The sequence below is a fragment of the Peromyscus eremicus genome, chromosome 3 (assembly GCF_949786415.1).
Source record: "Peromyscus eremicus chromosome 3, PerEre_H2_v1, whole genome shotgun sequence".
NCBI lineage: Eukaryota > Metazoa > Chordata > Mammalia > Rodentia > Cricetidae > Peromyscus > Peromyscus eremicus.
The window spans coordinates 154,961,573-154,978,680 of record NC_081418.1 but is presented as its reverse complement, the minus strand read 5'-3'; the positions used below and the strand labels follow the sequence as shown (position 1 = coordinate 154,978,680).

Sequence of the window (17,108 nt, the reverse complement as noted above, 5' to 3'; positions counted from 1 at the left end):
AGAAACCCTGAAGTGACTCCCTCATGACACTGAAGACCTACTGGGGGGGGGGGAGCAGTCATTCCCCCCATGAGCAGCCACTGGGAGAGCAGCTTTGTGAGGAATGAATCTGTCTGTAGTTTTTGTTTTGCTATGGAGCTTTCCTAACTATGCAAGGCGGCCATCACTGAAAGGGCACTGCCCACTGTCTGATGCTGGGGCAGAGATGGAGTCCGGCTCGTTTAGCTAACCCCACTACAAGATAGCAGCTGGTTATAGCAAATGGTCTTCAATCAAAACTCCTGTAAGGGAGGGCCTTGTTGCTGTAAGTGCTGGATTAAACCTGGGGCTCTTGTACATTCTAAGTGGGCCCTTGGATTTTTTAAGAAACACGGACCCATGATTGGCAGGGTCCCTTTTTTCCTTGTGAACAGACTTGGTGAAATCCCCAGAGCTGTTCACGGCTGTTGGCATGAGAGCCATGAGGCCAGCACCTCCCTCAGTTCAGACACACCAGCAGAGGTCATTCCATATCTGTAAAGAACCTCACCCCTGCTTTCCAGCATAAATGAGCTATAGCCACCCTTGCCTTTGAAAGGCAGAACGTAACTATACAACTGAGACGAAGTTAGGAAGCTTCCTCATCTAAATGTGCAAAAGTTTGTTCTGTTTTGTTCTTTATTTTAAATCTTGAAACAAGATCTAAGTCAATACATTCAATAAAAATAACTCATAAAGGCATGTTTCCTTATGCGGTACTCCCTCATTTAAGACACAATTTATAAAACGTTAATAGCAATCTTCTAAAAACAAAGATCTCACAATGCAGGGTCTGTGACCCATGCAGACCTGCATTCGCCACACAAACGTACGAGGTTGACAAGTCTGCTTACATAGCATTCTCAAGTGGCTGAGAAGGTGCTTATCCAAGTTTTTGGACGGACCAGTTGGTTGTGTGGATTCTCTGTCTGGTTCTACCATTGTATCAGGCATGGTGCCATAGCTCATGGGCCCCTGAGGATGCTGTAACTCTAGCTAACACAACATCAGGACCTTACTTAAAACATTAATAAGAGTTTTGTGGGTTTTTTTTTTTAAAGATAACTCAGTTGTGCACAAACTTGATAAATGGTAATGCAATGTCTAAATGTCAAAAGATTGGACACATCTGTTAGGGTTCCTGAAAGCAAATATACAATAAAATGCTTGACCAGAAAAACGGGGTGACAGGAGGCTGGAGGAGTGAGGAGGTGGCTCCTAACACTTGTCAGAAATACTGAACATCCCCTACTAATGACATCTCAGGTGACCTAAAGAAATAGTATTTTAAAGTAATCTTTATGGGACTAGCGTGAGGCCCTAGATTCTACCGCAGTGGGGAAAACACAGAACAAAACCATGACTACTATCACGTCAGCTATTGACCTTGGCCCTGGTGGAGCAACCCCAGCAGTCTACTTTTTAATGTTGGCTTTTAGTTGTTGGCCCAAGACTGTTTGGATGAATACTTATCATGACATTTGTTCCCATGATGTAAAAAAACAACCTATAAGGAATAATGTTGGTTTCTTTCCCCCAAGTTTTCAAGTAATTAGCTCAAGAAAGCTTATTTACAGCTGAGCCTCCTACGTACATGACCTACGGTAGTCTACTTTGTCCCCTCAGGGATCAGTATTTCAAAGAGTTGGTTTTTTTTTTTTCTTGAACCAGATCTTTCTTTTAAATACTGTTGAATTGTTCAGGTCTCTGCTTTATTGGGTAGATAGAGAGAGGAAATCAACAAGTTATGTCCGAAGGCTGGGAACCGCCGGAAGGCTTCCCAGCTGTCGGCAAAGATGTTGTACTTGAGAAACACTCGGTGCTCCAAGCTGGTGGACAGAGTGACGTCCCTGCTCATGATGTAGATGCCATCATTGTGCAGTGCACACGTCAAGTTCAGGCCCGATTTGGACGTGTTCTCTTTCAGGTAGAGCCACTGCCGAGTGACCGTGTTGTAGGACTGCACGGTGAGCATGTCCTCACTCTGGCTGCTCCTGCGGTTGGGACCCAGTTCATGGAGACAGCCACCCACAATGTAGATGGTCTCCTCCACAGACACCATCTGCTGCTTGCGGATATGGACATCACAGGTCTCAAACAGCGTCCAGAGGTCAGAAGAGGGGCAATACTGCAGGATGTTCATGTTGCGATCTGAAACACAGAAAGAGGCCGATGACAAGCAGCAGGGTCTTGCGCTGCCCAGGCAGCGGGGAGGCATCTTCCTCCACACATACCATGTGGCCATGGGTGAAGCTCAGTCAGAAAGGCCGGGAACGGTTTTCCAAGCAGATGGGGAAGGGGTTATCCGCCTGGATTCTCCTCTACTGCCTTCCTCCCAGGCACCCCTTTCTTAGGAGGCCCTGAGAACCACAAAGACAGGAGCCAGGCATGGTGGCTCATGCCTATAATCCCAGCACAGGGAAAACCGAGACAGGAGGACCATGAGTTTGAAGGCAGCCTGGAAAGGTCAGGTCCTACCTGGTCAGGCCTGAATAAACACTGTGAAATGGTACTACCTGCCTCAGGAGAAAGTGCTATACAACCCTTAGAATGCCTCATAGGGCCCTGCTCTCTGGCCTGTGCAGCCTGCCCTTCCTGGCAACCTGCTGAGCCACATGGATCAGCACACAGCCCAACAGCCTGACTCTCAGGGACAGCCTCGGAACGAAAGGCAGGCCCAGCCCTATCGGGGTCTGTCCTTGACAAACTCTAAAAGCCACGCCCAAACTCCAAAGCTAGCAAAGTAGGTTTTCCTCTCCGGAAACACAGAAAAGTCTCAGCTCCCACTCTCCAGCGGCAGACTCACAGATCAGCCTCCCCACTGTAGCAGGGGAGACCCATCAAAGGCCCCGCCTTTTGCCTGCTCATGGTCACATGGCTAAAAGCCAGGGCAAAAGCCCTCTCTGTCATTGTTTTCAAACTAATAGCTAATTTCTTTGAGGAAAATTATAGTTTTTCTCTTTTTGAAAGAAAAAAATTGTCTGTCATACCAGCTACTTGGGAGGCTGATGAAGAGGATTTCAAGTTCAAGACTAGCCTGTGCTACAAAGTGAGTTCAAGGCTACCCTTGGCAACTTAGTGAGATTCCACCTCGAAGTAAATGTAAAAACAAGGCTAAGAACATAGAGTGCTTGCTAGTGTGAGTGAGGTTCCCAACCCTGGTGAATCCCCAACACTGCAAATAGACAAACAGAAAACAACCCTGTGAGAGTCAAAACACAGGGCTTCACTTTTCTCTTTTAAACTGATTTTTAAAATATTTTATTCTCTAGGAAAGCATGAATGGTCTTAGCTTCAGCAAGAAAAGGAAAATATTAGCAATCCCAAAAAAAGTGAAGTTCCTGTTGGCTATTATTAAACAACAAAACTATCACTGGAGAAAACAGCTCAGGTTGGGGGCCAGCCTGTCCTCACAGGCTCCCAACAACGGACCCGCCCACAGCAACGGACCCACCCATAGCAACGGACCCGCCCACAGCAACGGACACACCCACAGCAACGGACCCTCCTACAGCAACAGACTCACATCAATGAATCCTCCCATAGCAACAGACCCTCCCACAGCACTGGACCCATCACAGCAATGGACTCTCCCCTAGCAACAGACCCACCCATAGCAACAGACCCACCCATAGCAACAGACCCGCCCACAGCAATGGTTCCATCACAGCAATGGACTCTCCCCTAGCAACAGACCCACCCATAGCAACAGACCCTCCCTCAGCACTGGATCCATCCCAGCAATGGACTCTCCCCTAGCAATGGACCCACAACAGCGACTGACCCTCCCATAGTAGCAGACCCTTCCACAGCAATGGGCCCACCCATAGCAACTGACCTGCCTAGAGCAATAGTGGAACCCCCTCCTAGCCCCCCACCCAACCTGCAGCTACATAAAAAGAGCTCCACAGCCAGGCCTGGCAATGGTGCACATTTGTAATCATAGCACTCAGAGGCTGAGGCAGGAGGATTACAAATTTGAGGCCTGCCTTGGTTACATAGTAAGACCTTGTCTCAGAAAGAAAGAGAGGGTGAGGGGGTCATAGACCGACAGACAAGCTCCAAATTCCAAGCTAGCAGGGCATGAAGAAACCATGTCCTTAGTGTATGCTGGTCTCCATGCCGGCAAACTTTCTGCCCCTAGGAAACTGCCTTCCTGGTCCTCACACAGGTCTGCACGTATCTCCTTACAGACTAGGTAATAAAGGTCACTCTAGGAGACAGACAGGAGGCTTGGTGAATCTACCAAGGACACCTGGATGGGTCACCAGGAAGTTTCTCTTCATTCCAAGAGGCTGCAGCTCTTCCTGGATCTTCCGTAAGCTCCGGCCCCACTCAGCACTGGCTCAGGCCACTGCAAAGTGGTCTGACTTGGGATCATCTTTTGCTCTTCACATTTAAAATGGATTCCTCTGCCCTTTAGGGCTGCTAGGATTTCCGACTGAATTTCTGTCTGCTGTTTTTGTTGTTTGTTTTTTGAGAAGAGGTCTCACTCTCTAGCCTGGCCTCCAAGTTGTAGCAATCTCCCTGCTTCAGCCTCCCAGGTGATAAGATGGTAGAGACGGGGTTCCACACCTCGCACCTCCATCTGTCTACTGCCTGCCAAGAACCAAAATAATCAAAATCTATTATAAAAGTCATGAACCGGTCAGGTGTGGTGGTGCACACCTTTAATCCCAGCAGAGGCAGGTGGATCTTTAGGAGTTCATGGCCAGCATGGACTATACAGGCAGTTCCAGGGCAGCAGGGGCTACATAATAGAGAAACTCCGTCTCAAAAACAAACAAACAAAGCCATGAACCATTATTTACTGAATTTTAAGTCTCTTTTAATGAGATTCCAACTCAAGTCCTGGTTTCTATTTCGTCTTGTTTGTTTTGTTTTTTGTCTTTTTCATAACAATTAGGAAGACCTGTTGGAAACGGGAACCATCAGGAAGTACTGGAAAAGCCAGACAGAGAAGGACTAGAGAGAAGCACAGTGCCCAGCCCTCTCGGCTTAGCACACAAACACCATCCAGCCTCGCCGCCTGACCGCCCATCATGGTCCCTGGCACAGGGACTCCAGGACCAACCTCATCCTGGGTGGCCCAAGCGAGGAAGACACACTAGTGGTGGCTTGTAAGCTCAAAACACACCAGAAGGGTTTTCCAGGTCAAATCTACAGCCTGTTTGCTCAGCCAAGGTCATGGAAAAGCCAGGAAATCTACCAGAAGAACAGTGCCACAGGCAGGGGCCTGGCAGCTCCTGTGTGGAGGAGAAGCTGAGACACATGGGTGTCCCCTCAGCAGAGACTCAGTCTGTCTCACTCCATCTGGGGGAGTTAGAGGCCCATGCATGGAATCCAGCACCCAAGGCTCAGGCAGGAGGATTGGGCTGCAGAGTTCTATACCATCAAGTGCTCCAGGGTAAGACCTTGCCTCAAAACACAAACCACGATGGGCGGTGGTGGCGCACGCCTTACTCCCAGCACTCGGGAGGCAGAGGCAGATGGATGTCTGTGAGTTCAAGGCCAGCCTGGTCTAACAAAGTGAGTTCCAGGACAGGCTCCAAAGCTACACAGAGAAACCTTGTCTCGGAAAACACACACACACACACACACACACACACACACACACACACACACACACAAACCACATCACCTAAAAGAAAGGAGAAACACCTGTAGGTAAACAACTTAGCTAGTTACTTCACTAGAAAAACAGATATGGAGATGTGACATCTAGGCATGGCCAAGGCTGGGGCTGTCTAAACATGTGAAATGAGTTGATGCCTGTACCCTAAGCCCTAGTGTGCATAGTGAAAGACCTCTTAGCAAATATTATCTTCTTGAACCTCCACGAAGAAAACGCTGATAGACCTCTTATCTTCATGGTGGTCACTGGGAAGTGGCAGCATTTGAAGAAGACAGCTCACGGCTTCGGGCACACTCATCCCTCTGCTGCTCCTCCCAGATGCACAAACACACAGGCCACCTGCAGGGAGTCGAGGGGAACCCCCAAAGGCAGGTCCACCTCCTCCACCTCAGCACCAACCAGTGAGACCTTATAAGTAAAGATATTAAAGAGACGGTTCTGGATTGCAAACCCAACCTGCTTGCATCCATATTAGAGGCAGAGACACCCAGAGGAGAAGCCACACGAAGACAGGCAGAGATGCATGGTGAAGCCCAGGCAGGGAGCTGAAGAGGTGAGGGAGACTATGGAGCCTCTGGAGAGCCCTGCTGAAAGCTGTCTCTCTCTTCCCCTAGAAATGTGGTCTACTATCTCCCACATTCACCTTAAAGTCTTGATCCCCCTGCCTCCACCTCGCCAGTGCTAGGATTACAGGAGTGCACCATCACACCTAGTTCTGGGCCACCTCTTTGCATACTATACTGGGTGTCATTTACAAAGTTACATGTGGCCACTCGCAGCCCCAGAGTCTCCTTCGCGCAGTGATCAGCCAGGACTAGAAAGCTCTGTCTGTTAATCACACCATGAAGAACTGTCCCCTTGCCACTACACATCAAACACACCAGCAACTCTGTGACCCGACCATGACACCAGCCACTCCTCTCCTTCAGCTGTGGGCTCTGCACGTCAGACGCACCCAGCACAGAAGTAAATCCCCATGACCTAGAGACCACTTGTTGGCAGCGGCCTCTAAGGAGGGCAAAGAGGGAGAGGGAAGTAGCTCTTCCGTCCCACACAGCCGAGATGCCCCACCCTGCTGCCTGGGGTCTCCCTACTACACACAGCAGCACTAAACCTGGGGACGGTCTTATTTCCACGCTACTCCTGTAAAACGCCCACCACAGAGAGAAGAGCTCACAAGGACTGAGAACATGCCACACAGGCACTACCATCTGGTCTAGAGAGTTCTCTTGTGTTCACATCCTTCCACCCGTAGGAACAGGGCCCCATAGCTGGCTTCAGGGTCTCTATCTGCTGAAGCAAAGGCTCGACCCAGCTCTGGTGTGGCACTGGTGGGTGGGCCCAACTCTGAGGGGACAAAGGTACTTAGTTTATGGTCTCCCACAAGCAAAGCTGTGACCCAGACCTCCAGCCTGGCCAGGTCCCAGGTGCCAACCACAAGGCTGGGTTTCTAGAAGCACAAAGAACATTCATAATCCTTCATAATTCTTCTCTTCCATCTGAGTGATGTCCATGTTCACATAAGGTCATCAACGGTCTTTGCTGTCTAACTCACGCCGCCATTGGACTCGCTTCCTTAAGAATGGTGAGTATATAGCATTTAGTGCGTAAGATCACACTCAGACACCCAGCCTACACCCAGCCTCTTCTGGCCAGTCTTGCTCTGCCCAGGCCGCTGCAGCGTATGCAAAGGCAGCTGCCGCTCACTCACCTCGGGTGGTATAGCCACCGATGACGTAAATCTTCCCCTTGCACTCGCATGCAGAAAACTCAGCCAGAGGATTTGGCAGTGGAGCCACAAAATTCCATGCATCCTGCTCAGGATTGTAGCACTCCACGTTAGACACAGCCTGCCCACCGATAGCGTAGAGCTTTGAACTGACAGCCACGAGTTTGAAGTTAGAGCTGAAAAAAAGACACAAGCCCACAGGTCAGTTCTGGTCAAGATGTGGGGAGAGGAGGCCCTCTAGCAGAAGGTGGAGCCACTCTGCCTAAGGACTGCAGAGGCCGCTTCTCGGATGTGACCCTGGTACCCAAGGCTCCATGATCTGCTGAGCAGAAATGGGAAATCCACAGGCATCAGCAACCGCACACAAGAGGCTACTGGGGATAAGGACCTATCTTGCTCGTGGGCCTGAGGCCACCTGCTGCACACTGAACTCAGTTTCCCTCATCTGGAGATGTCTCGCCTGGATCTAGCAGCTGCAGACCCAAGTGTGTGAACAACACATTGCATCTGTACTGGACACATACAGACATCTCCCCCTTAGATTATACAGCGGAACAACTACCTAAAGAGACGGTGCAGGAAGTCCGGAGATAAATTCAAGGGCAGGAGGATGTCTGAGTGCCGTGCAGTCCACACCACCTTACATGTAGACCTGGAACCAGTTCCCCAGCCACATTCACGGCTTCATGTCACTGTGATCCCCACAGCCCACAGAAACAACCCACAGGTTTTTGGCTCACAGTTTCTGAGGGTTTCAGAATCCTATCATGGCAGGGAGAGTGTGGAGAACAGTTCACAGTAGCAGGAGCCTGAGGCTGTCACTCCACAGTGGAGCCGGAGGCAGAGAGAGGAGAGAAACCAGGCAGCAGCTAGGTGTGGCCTTCAAGTCCCACCCTTTGTGACCATCTTCCCTTGAGACTCACGTTCTAAACATTCCACAACTTCACCAAACAGCATCACCAGCCAGAGAAGAAATACCCAAGACCAGCCTGAAGGTGGGAGAGGGAGGAAGGAAGCAGGGATGGGCAACGAAGATCACTACCCACAGATGTTAAGAGATGATGTTCCAGGGGGCAAGCAGGAGAGAAAGTACCCGATGAAGGGAGGACTCAGTGGAAAGAGCACTGGCTGCTCTTGCAGAGGACCCAGGTTCTGTTCCCAGCACCCATATGGCAGCTCATAACCTCCAGTAACTCCAACTCTGAGGGATCTAATGCCCTCTTCCAGCCTCCTCAGGTACTGGCACACATGTGGCATACATTCACAGACATACATTTAAATATACTTATAAAATAAGTCTTTAAAAGAGAGAGAGAGCACACAGACTCACCCCTAGGCTTTCTCCTCACAGAACTGCTAGTTCATTTTTTCTCAGAGAGGAGATTCCACCCAGGTACAACACAGGCATTAATGAGTGGCCAAGGAGACCCATTAGCCATCAGCAGGGACCCACCCACTCACCAGAAGGCAGTTCATATACTCCGTTGCTATATATAAATGGGGAGGGCTAAGCTGAACTAATTACAATCCTCTGGTCCAGTATTTTAGAGTATTTATAGATGTTAACAAACATATCTGGACAAACGTGTTGTCATCAGCTTCAAACATTGGCTAAGCAAGACAAAGTTTGTCCTGAGGGAGTCCCCACCTCTGCAGAGACACACAACAGACATTCACAAGCCAGCAGTGAGTTACAACACAAAGACTGGGCAGCCCATACATTTCAGGTCCTCCTCTCTAACATGGGGGAATCTCACCCCAGTGGCTAAACACACAAGCAGGAGATCGTCTCGGCACAACCTCGAGGCTTTCTGCTGTGTGACACGAGGTGCTGGACACGGCCCTTGTGTCTAGCTCCAACAATGACCACTCCAGAAAGAACAACGACCGTCGAGGAGAGATGGAGGCAGAAGCTACGAAGGCAAAGCAAGAGCGAGGCCGTGTGCAGGGAAGAGGGGTTAGATGTTAAACGCAGCAAGGTAGAGCACACGCCAGGAAGCGTGTGGAGGAAGAATGGCGCTGCACAGGAGTCTGGATGAACAGGGACTGTTTTCATTTTGTTTTCCAAAAGAGAGGGTGAACCCAGCATTCTTCCTGCAGAGCCTCAGAGCCATTAAACCCAGCCAGCCACGCAGATAGACTTCGCCCTGGTGGCAGCAACTGGGGGGGTCCCCGATTCATGTTGCTCACTTTCCCCACTGCCAATGGTCCTTAACGCCTGGCCATGACGCCCTCTCTGTGTGTGCAGATCTGGTGAACCAGAGGAAGTAACGTTTGTAAACCAGCACTAAATCCTGACCAGCTCAGGCTAGTTTCACTTCCCACAGGTACACAGATAGTAAAACTGTAATATCCAAACACCGTGTGCGATTCATCCCGCATGCTCATCTGTCTTAGGCAAACAGGTAAGAGGTCTTTTTCTGAGACCGATCAGACAGCAGCTAAGTAAACAACTCCATCCCTCCAAACCCTGTACGTGCAAGCTCTCGTCAAGAGAAACGTTTATTAATGTTGGGTTTGCTTGCCGATGGGCCAGCCACCTGAAAACAAACCAGTTGCTAAATTTAGAGGCAAATCACTGAGGGCTCCAACTCCAGGCTTGCACGCGGAAATCTAAACTCCGCTGCAGAACGGCTGTGCGACCTGGGACATTGACTGAAGCTTAGCAGATCTGTGCCCCAGTTACCCCATCTCTGAAGTAGAGCCAAGTACACAGTCTGCTCTGTGTGGGGTGGAGAGGGTGATGTTCCTCATGTCTTAAATCTTGAGTTGTTTTTTTTTTTATTTTTTTTACTTTTAATTGCATACATATGAGGAGTGTGTGTATGAGTGTGTATGAGTGCAGACAAATGCAGGTGCCCACGGTGACTGTGAGCCACCCAAAGTGGGTGCTGGAGCTAAGAACTGAGCCAGGTCCTCCGGAACAGCAGTATGTGCCCTTAACCACCAAACCATCTCTCCGGCTCCTCGTTGTTTTTAAACTTCGTCTCTCTGTGTGCGTATGTATGTGCATCTTCTTGCATGTGGGGGCGTGCATGCTACAGTGTACATATCGAGGTCAGAAGGAAACTTGCAGGAGTCTGTTCTCTCCTTCAACCACAGCATCCCGGGGTGGACTCGGGTTGGCAGGCTCAGCAGCAGCCTCTAACCACTGCGCCCCCTCTCCAGCCCTGAGCCCCAGTTTCATAGCTGCAGGAGTGCTGGTTTCCTGTTACAGTACAGATGGCCTCCAGGATTCTGCAGTTCGTGTTCCCGTCTACAAATCCCTGACACCTCATTCCCAACTTCTGAAAGCAGCTCACACTCATCACCTCAGGAGCGTGAACTGTGCATCTGAGCCATCGATTACTTCACAATTATCTTTTCTTCCTTCGTATTGATCCCTGACGCACTATGTTCAGGAAGAAAGATGATTGTAATACCAAATAAGCCTTATTGTGTAGCTGTATATGATTCACTTGCAATAAATAAAAGCAAGTGAGGAAAATTGGACACGGCCTCAATTTAATTTCCATTTCACTGAGAAGAAATAAAAAGCCCTCTAGGGCTGCAGCCATAGCCTGATGATGATAGAGCATGGCTTAGCATCCCTGAGGCCCTGGGTTCAATTCCCAAAGCAGAGGCTAGGGGCGGAGGGTGGTGAGGGGAGGGCTGTGATTCCAAAAGGGCCGAGACAGGATGATCTTAAGAGTTCAAAGCCAGCCTGGGCTACATAGTGAGAGGCCAAGCTGAGCTATACAGCAAGACCCTGACTCACATACACACTTAAAACCAAATGCGGAGAACTTTGCAAAACACCTGGCCACCTACTAACAGCCACAAAAACCACAAGGAGGAGGGTGATGACCTGAGAGTGGAGTCTAGCCCTGTGATTGTGTGGAAACAAACTAAATTCAACGGGGAAACGGGGTCAATAATAAAACCAGCCTCACAGAGCTGCTGGGGCCGATGACAAAGTGACCCAGAAACACCTGACCCAGAGAGACAGTTCCCGAAACAAAAACATCATTATGGCTTGCTATAGACAATCCTGTCACTGTGAAATGCTACACTCCTCCTGGACAGCGTGAGGGCCATCCAGTCCCTCATCACTCCTTCCCCTTCCTCGGCTGTAGTGACCTCTGCTGGGGACCAGCGTGGAGATGGAAGAAGTTGGGAGACAGAAGCTTATTGAGGCTCCAGCCACCTGTGGGAAACTCAGAAAGCAAAAATCAAAAGGCAATTTCAGCTGTTGGCCAGAACTCAGCTGCGGAGGCTAACAGGCCTGCATTTTCTCTCCTCCTCTGGTGCCCAGCTGTGTGGGCTCCACACCCAAGGACAAAACCTCTCAAGGGCTCCCCAGGCAGGCTCCTCTGCCAGCAGACAGCTGTTGGTGAGGCCTTGCTGCATTCACACACACACAGGACCCACTCAGCTCTACCTTCGGAGAAGAAGCCAGGGCTGAGGAAGATGCTAGAAACGATCTTAGAAATTTAGACATTTCCAAAGGATGGCTGCAGTCGGTGGCCGGTCCCTGCAAGCTGTCTCTAATTAAGGTGTGAGGGGAGGAAGGCGATTTTGTGGTCATACAAGCTTTCACATGTCAAGAGTCAAATCTGTGTTCAGACAATGAACCGGTGGTGTACATCTTTAGAATCACACTAAAACAACAACCCAATGTGCTGGTGTATGCCTCTAATCCCAACACTCATGAGGTGGAGGCAGGAGGCTAAGAAATTCAAGGCCATCCTCAGATATACAGAGAGTTCAAGGATCGCTGGGATACGTGAGACCCCGTCCCCAAAAAATTAATAAAATAACGAAGAAAACCAAACCCAAAATTATATCAATAGATATACATCTGTGAACACACACACACAAAAATTGTTGTGGCATATTTTGATCACACTCTGACACTCCTGAGACTGACAATAAAGTTTACCTTGAATCGGAGGGCAGAGCTAACTACTAGCTGACCACAATCAGCCACAGAGGTTTTGGAGGACCCAGGACACATGGAGAGACAGGAAGAAGTATGGAGGGGTTAGAAAGACTCACAGCCAGTTTGGATCAAGGAAGGGGAGAGAGAGGTCACAAGTTGCTTCTCTGATCAATCAGGTTTTAACCCCATATCTGACTCCTGAGTTTTTATTAATAGAATAATTTAGATAATTATTACAAAAATTCATATACAACAACCGTTGATTAGAAGAAGCATTATGTAACCTAATAATTTTAGAGTAAAAACACACGGATACATATCCCACTCACTCTGGAATATACACACACAGCTCCCGAATGATAATGGTTGGCCATGCCTATATTTATATAAGCATCCGTGCATTTATAATACCTAACTATAACATGCATGTATAGATACTGTTGTGGTTTGGGTACCTTCATGTGTTGACGGGTTGGTTCCTTTGCATTGTTTACAAGTAGATTTAGCGAGGGCTGAGTCAGGAGGACTCTGACCTCATCAGTGCATTAGCCCATGAGTAAAATCACGTGACACTGTGACTGGACTGTGGTGGAAACTAGCAGGTAGGGCCTCCTTGGAGGAAGCAGGTCCCTGAGATTCTGTCTCTGAGGGGTATGTTCTTGGCCATCATTCTTGACCCCAAATAACACCCCCTCCCCACACACCTGCTTTCCCCTGTTGTCTCAGCCAGCCACCACAATGAAATAATCAAGACACAGGCAGTGATTGTTAATATTGTCAGCTTGCTGAGATCTAGAACTACAGAGACAAGCTCTGGGCAGTCTGTGAAGAATGTTCTAGACTAGATTAAGCGAGAAGGGAAGACCCACCCTGAAAGTGGGTGGCACTCTTGCACCAGCTAGGAGACAGCCAGCTGCATGCTGACATCCATCACTGGCTGCTTCCTGACTGCTTCCTCAGGCCTCCTGTGCCTTCTCCAACCATGCGTCAAAACAAACCCTCCCTTCCTGAAGCCGCTTCAGGTGCCTGGCACAGTGTTCAGGGCAGACGCATTCACTTTACAGTCTCCCTCAAAGCACACAGAAAGAACACTTTGAGGCAAAAAGACTGAGGATCTCGGGCAGAGAACGGTGAGCGGTCAGGACTGTGGAGGTCACCACAGTCCCAGTGGATGTGCTGGAGACACACAGGGAAGAAGGAGACAGGATCTTCCACCCTCTCTCAGGGCACTTTAAAGCTCTTAAAATTTATTTTAAAATAACACTTTTGATACTAAACTTTATTATTTTGTTTTTGTTTGTTTTCAGAAAGAGTCTCTATAGCTCAGGCTAGACTACAGATCTTCCTGCCTCAGTCTCCTAAGTCCTGTAATTACAGGCAGGTGAGGTGCTACTCGATGTAAATATCGTATCACAGGTGGCTGGAGGAAAATCCACCAACCCCTCCCTAGTTAGTGCCTCTGGAAGGGAGAGGGAGTGACGCACTCATCTCTACTTCTTACACTCCAGCTTGCCAGAATTTTTAGGATTTATTTTTTAATTTGCGTGCTTGTGTGTGTATATACACATGCATGTGGGTGCCGTAGCTCCAGATGCCCTGGAGCTGCAGTTACAGCACCCAGCGTGGGTGCTGGGAACTGAACACCAGTCTTATGCAAGAGCAGCAAGTGCTCTTAACCTCTGAGCCATCAGAACAAGGTATGTTTCTGCAAATAACCTCTGACCTAAGGGTCCCTTGTCCTGTGATGGACCGCGCAGTTCCAGTTCAGAATTCTTCCTTCTAGCCTGATTCATTTCAGGTAGAGACCATAGTGGGACTTGGACGGCAGCAGAGTGCCTGTCCTCTCCTGGTTACTCTTCTTTCCACTTCTGGGACGCTGGTGATTGAATGGAGGCCTCATGAGGACTAGGCAGGCCCTCTCACACTGAGGTCCGTCTCCCCTCTCTTCTTGTTTTGCTGCATTATCCAGGCTGGCCTGGAACTCACCTGTAACCTAGAAAGGCCTTGGAACCTGCCTGCTTCAGCCTTCTGAGCAGCTGGGGCGACAGGCCCGGGACAGGAGACCCAACTTCTGAGGCATCTCGGGGGCCTGCTGTCTTCACACCCTTTCTCTTTTTCATTTGCTTCTCCTCACTCCTCCTCCTCACACCCCGCCCCCCAGCTCCACCTTTTCTTCCCCAGCCACCTCAGGTCAAGGGAAGAGGGCTCTGCAGGAAGGGAGAGATGAGTGAGCGGAAAGGAATGCATCTGGCCCTTTGAATCCACGGGTTCACAGATTCAACCAGTAAGAGGGGAATATAGTGTGTATACTGAACATGTACAGGCTGGTTTTTTGTCATTCCCTAAATGACAGTCTGACAACCACTGGTATACATTATATCTGAAGTTATAAGTAACATAGAGATTATTGTAGAAAGCCAGATGTGGTAGTGCATACCTTTAACCCCAGTACTCTGAAGGCAGGAGGATCACGGGAGCCTAGGCAGCCCAGGAGTTCAACACCAGCCTGAGGAACACACCAAGATAAAGGAAAACCACCGAATGTATGCAGGAGGGTGTGGGTAGGCTTTGTGCCAATGGTACAGCCGCTAGGGGCTCAGGCATCCCTGGTAGGAGACAAGGGCATGGCCATTCTGCAGCTGACCACTCCGGGCTCAAGTTTTGGGTCAAAGATGATTGCTGTCTGGGGGGAAATAAACGGAAGGAGGGAGAATGAAAGGGAAAGAGAAGAGGAACCCTATATGGCACATACTACTATCACCCTAGGGATAGCGGACTCGTACCCCAGTGCGGAAGGACGCAACAACAAACGTTCCCGAAGCCAGTGTCAGTTACTGCCCAAGCCGCATCACAATTCAGAGCTGACCAGGAAAGAAGAGAGAAAGGAAAACAGCAGTTATCTTTTGCAATACCCTCTGCAAGCACACATCGGAGACAGAGAAGCCAGTTACCCATGGCCCGCACCTGTAAGGAGGCCACTGGGCTAGCCGACTTCTTCCTGGCAAGCCCTGGGCTCACTGGGAACTCCGCCAGTGGCGGCGAGGCCAGCAGCACTCAGCGAGATGCCACCGCCTCTGGCCAGCGAACACCAGGGCAATGAATGAAGGGCTCAGGTCCGGCTGGCACTTACCGCTTCTGGTTCATGGAGGCCACCTGCAGCCACTCGTTCGTGGTGGGGTTGTAGGAGTGCGCGGCCGAGATCTCCTGGCTAGTGATCCTGTACCCGCCCACGATGAAGAGGTAGTTGTCCAAGATGGCTGAGCCGTAGCCCCTGACGTTCACCAGGTCGGGGGGCAGGTTGTTGGCCAGCGGGAACCAGCGTTCCGTGGTCTCCTCGTACCTAAGCATGGACGGGGGTTCCCCCTGATACGGGTGCGGGGCCAGGGGTCCCCCGAGGAAGTCCCCCAGGGCCACCAGGACCGGGGTCCCGCGCATGCGGGCCTCCCGCAGCCTCTGCTTCAGGCTACAGTCCCCGGGGGCCTGCGGCGGCGACAGCAGCAGCGGGAACTGCGGCTGGCACAGCACCTGGTGGAAGCGCAGGGCCATGAAGCGCAGGCAGGCGTCCTGCAGGTCGGGCAGCCCGTACACCTGAGCCAGGCGGTACAGCTCCAAGCAGTTGCCCAGACGCACATGCGACAGCAGCAGGCGCAGCAGCGCCGTGACCTGCAGGAAGGACGCGGCCTCCACCAGCTCGGCCAGCACGCTGGCCTCGGCCAGCTCGTCCTCGCCCAGGCCCCAGCCCTCGTGCGCGCCGCCCGCGTTGATGAAGTCCAGCACCAGCCGCAGGCCCGGCGCGCTCAGGCCGCGCAGCTGCTGCACCTCGGGGCCGGCCTCGGGCCGCACGGCCTCACGCATGCCGGAGCGGTAGAGCGCGCGGAAGTAGTCGCTTTGTTCGATCAGCTTGCTCTTGCTCACCGGGTAGCATCGGCCTTCCAGGCGGATCTGCACCACCTCCTCGGCGGACATGGCTGGGCCGCTGCGCCCGCAGCCCGGCCGCGCAGGCTCCTCCCCCCGGCTCACACCCTCCGCCGAGCCTGGCCTGCGCCCGCGCTTCCTTCCGCCGCCGCGGCCCCGGGCTCGGCCCCTCCGGCACGTCATGCGCCCTCCGAGTAAATGGCCTCTCTGTGTCTCTTACCGATGTGTCTGTGCGGGTTCGTGCGCGTGAGCGCAGGTGCCGGGAGGCCAAAGGCGGCAGATAACCCTGCAGCGCCAGGTATGGGCGGTTGTGAGCCGCCCTACGCGGGAACCGAACCCCTGCCCTCCGCAGCAGCAGTGCGTTCCTCCAGCAGGGTCTTTAAACTTTTTGTTAATTGGTTAGGGAACAAACGCGCTGGTTCGCGGTGCCCTCCCTCTACGGACAAGTCATTGTACTTATTTCCTGCCACAGGTTAGCTGTCCCGGTGTGAGTTTTCTGGGACCAGTCAGTACTGTTAGGTTTTGGACTGTGACCCGCCTGGTAGTTCAAGAGTCTCGCTGAAGGCTTACTGGAGCTAACTTAGAAGAGTTATTAACTCCATGGAGCGGACAGACGGACGGACAGACAGAAAGACAGGAAAGCAATGGAACAGTCAAGGCTCCAAGGAGAGTTCAGATCCCAGCACCAGGGACGGCAGAGCAGGGTCTCTGGAGAGAGCACCAGAAGGGGCAGGTGGATGGAAAGGACACTGGGATGCATTAGAATTGTCACCTCTGGGCAGAAGTTTGACCCCTGGTAGCACTTGCTCACCCTCACACCACCTACCCACCCACCCTCATCACCCCATCCGTAGCTGTTAGGAGAGGACACTTTTCCCATCTTCCCTGGG

At 51.0% G+C, this 17,108-nt stretch overlaps 1 protein-coding gene across 2 annotated transcripts; it reads right to left on the bottom strand.

Annotated features, from left to right (window-relative positions):
- Positions 1-625: 625 nt before the first annotated feature.
- Klhl42 (kelch like family member 42) lies at positions 626-16,324 on the bottom strand. Of its 2 annotated transcripts, XM_059256397.1 has the most exons (4): positions 16,219-16,285; positions 15,434-15,643; positions 7,365-7,558; positions 626-2,169 (listed from the first exon to the last, which is right to left on the bottom strand). In XM_059256397.1, the coding sequence occupies exons 2-4, from the start codon at positions 15,445-15,447 to the stop codon at positions 1,718-1,720; spliced, it is 660 nt and encodes a 219-aa protein (XP_059112380.1). In that variant the 5' UTR covers positions 15,448-15,643; positions 16,219-16,285; the 3' UTR covers positions 626-1,717. The 2 variants fall into 2 exon arrangements, with proteins under 2 accessions (XP_059112380.1, XP_059112379.1); XM_059256396.1 differs by having other exon boundaries at positions 15,434-16,324.
- Positions 16,325-17,108: the final 784 nt, after the last annotated feature.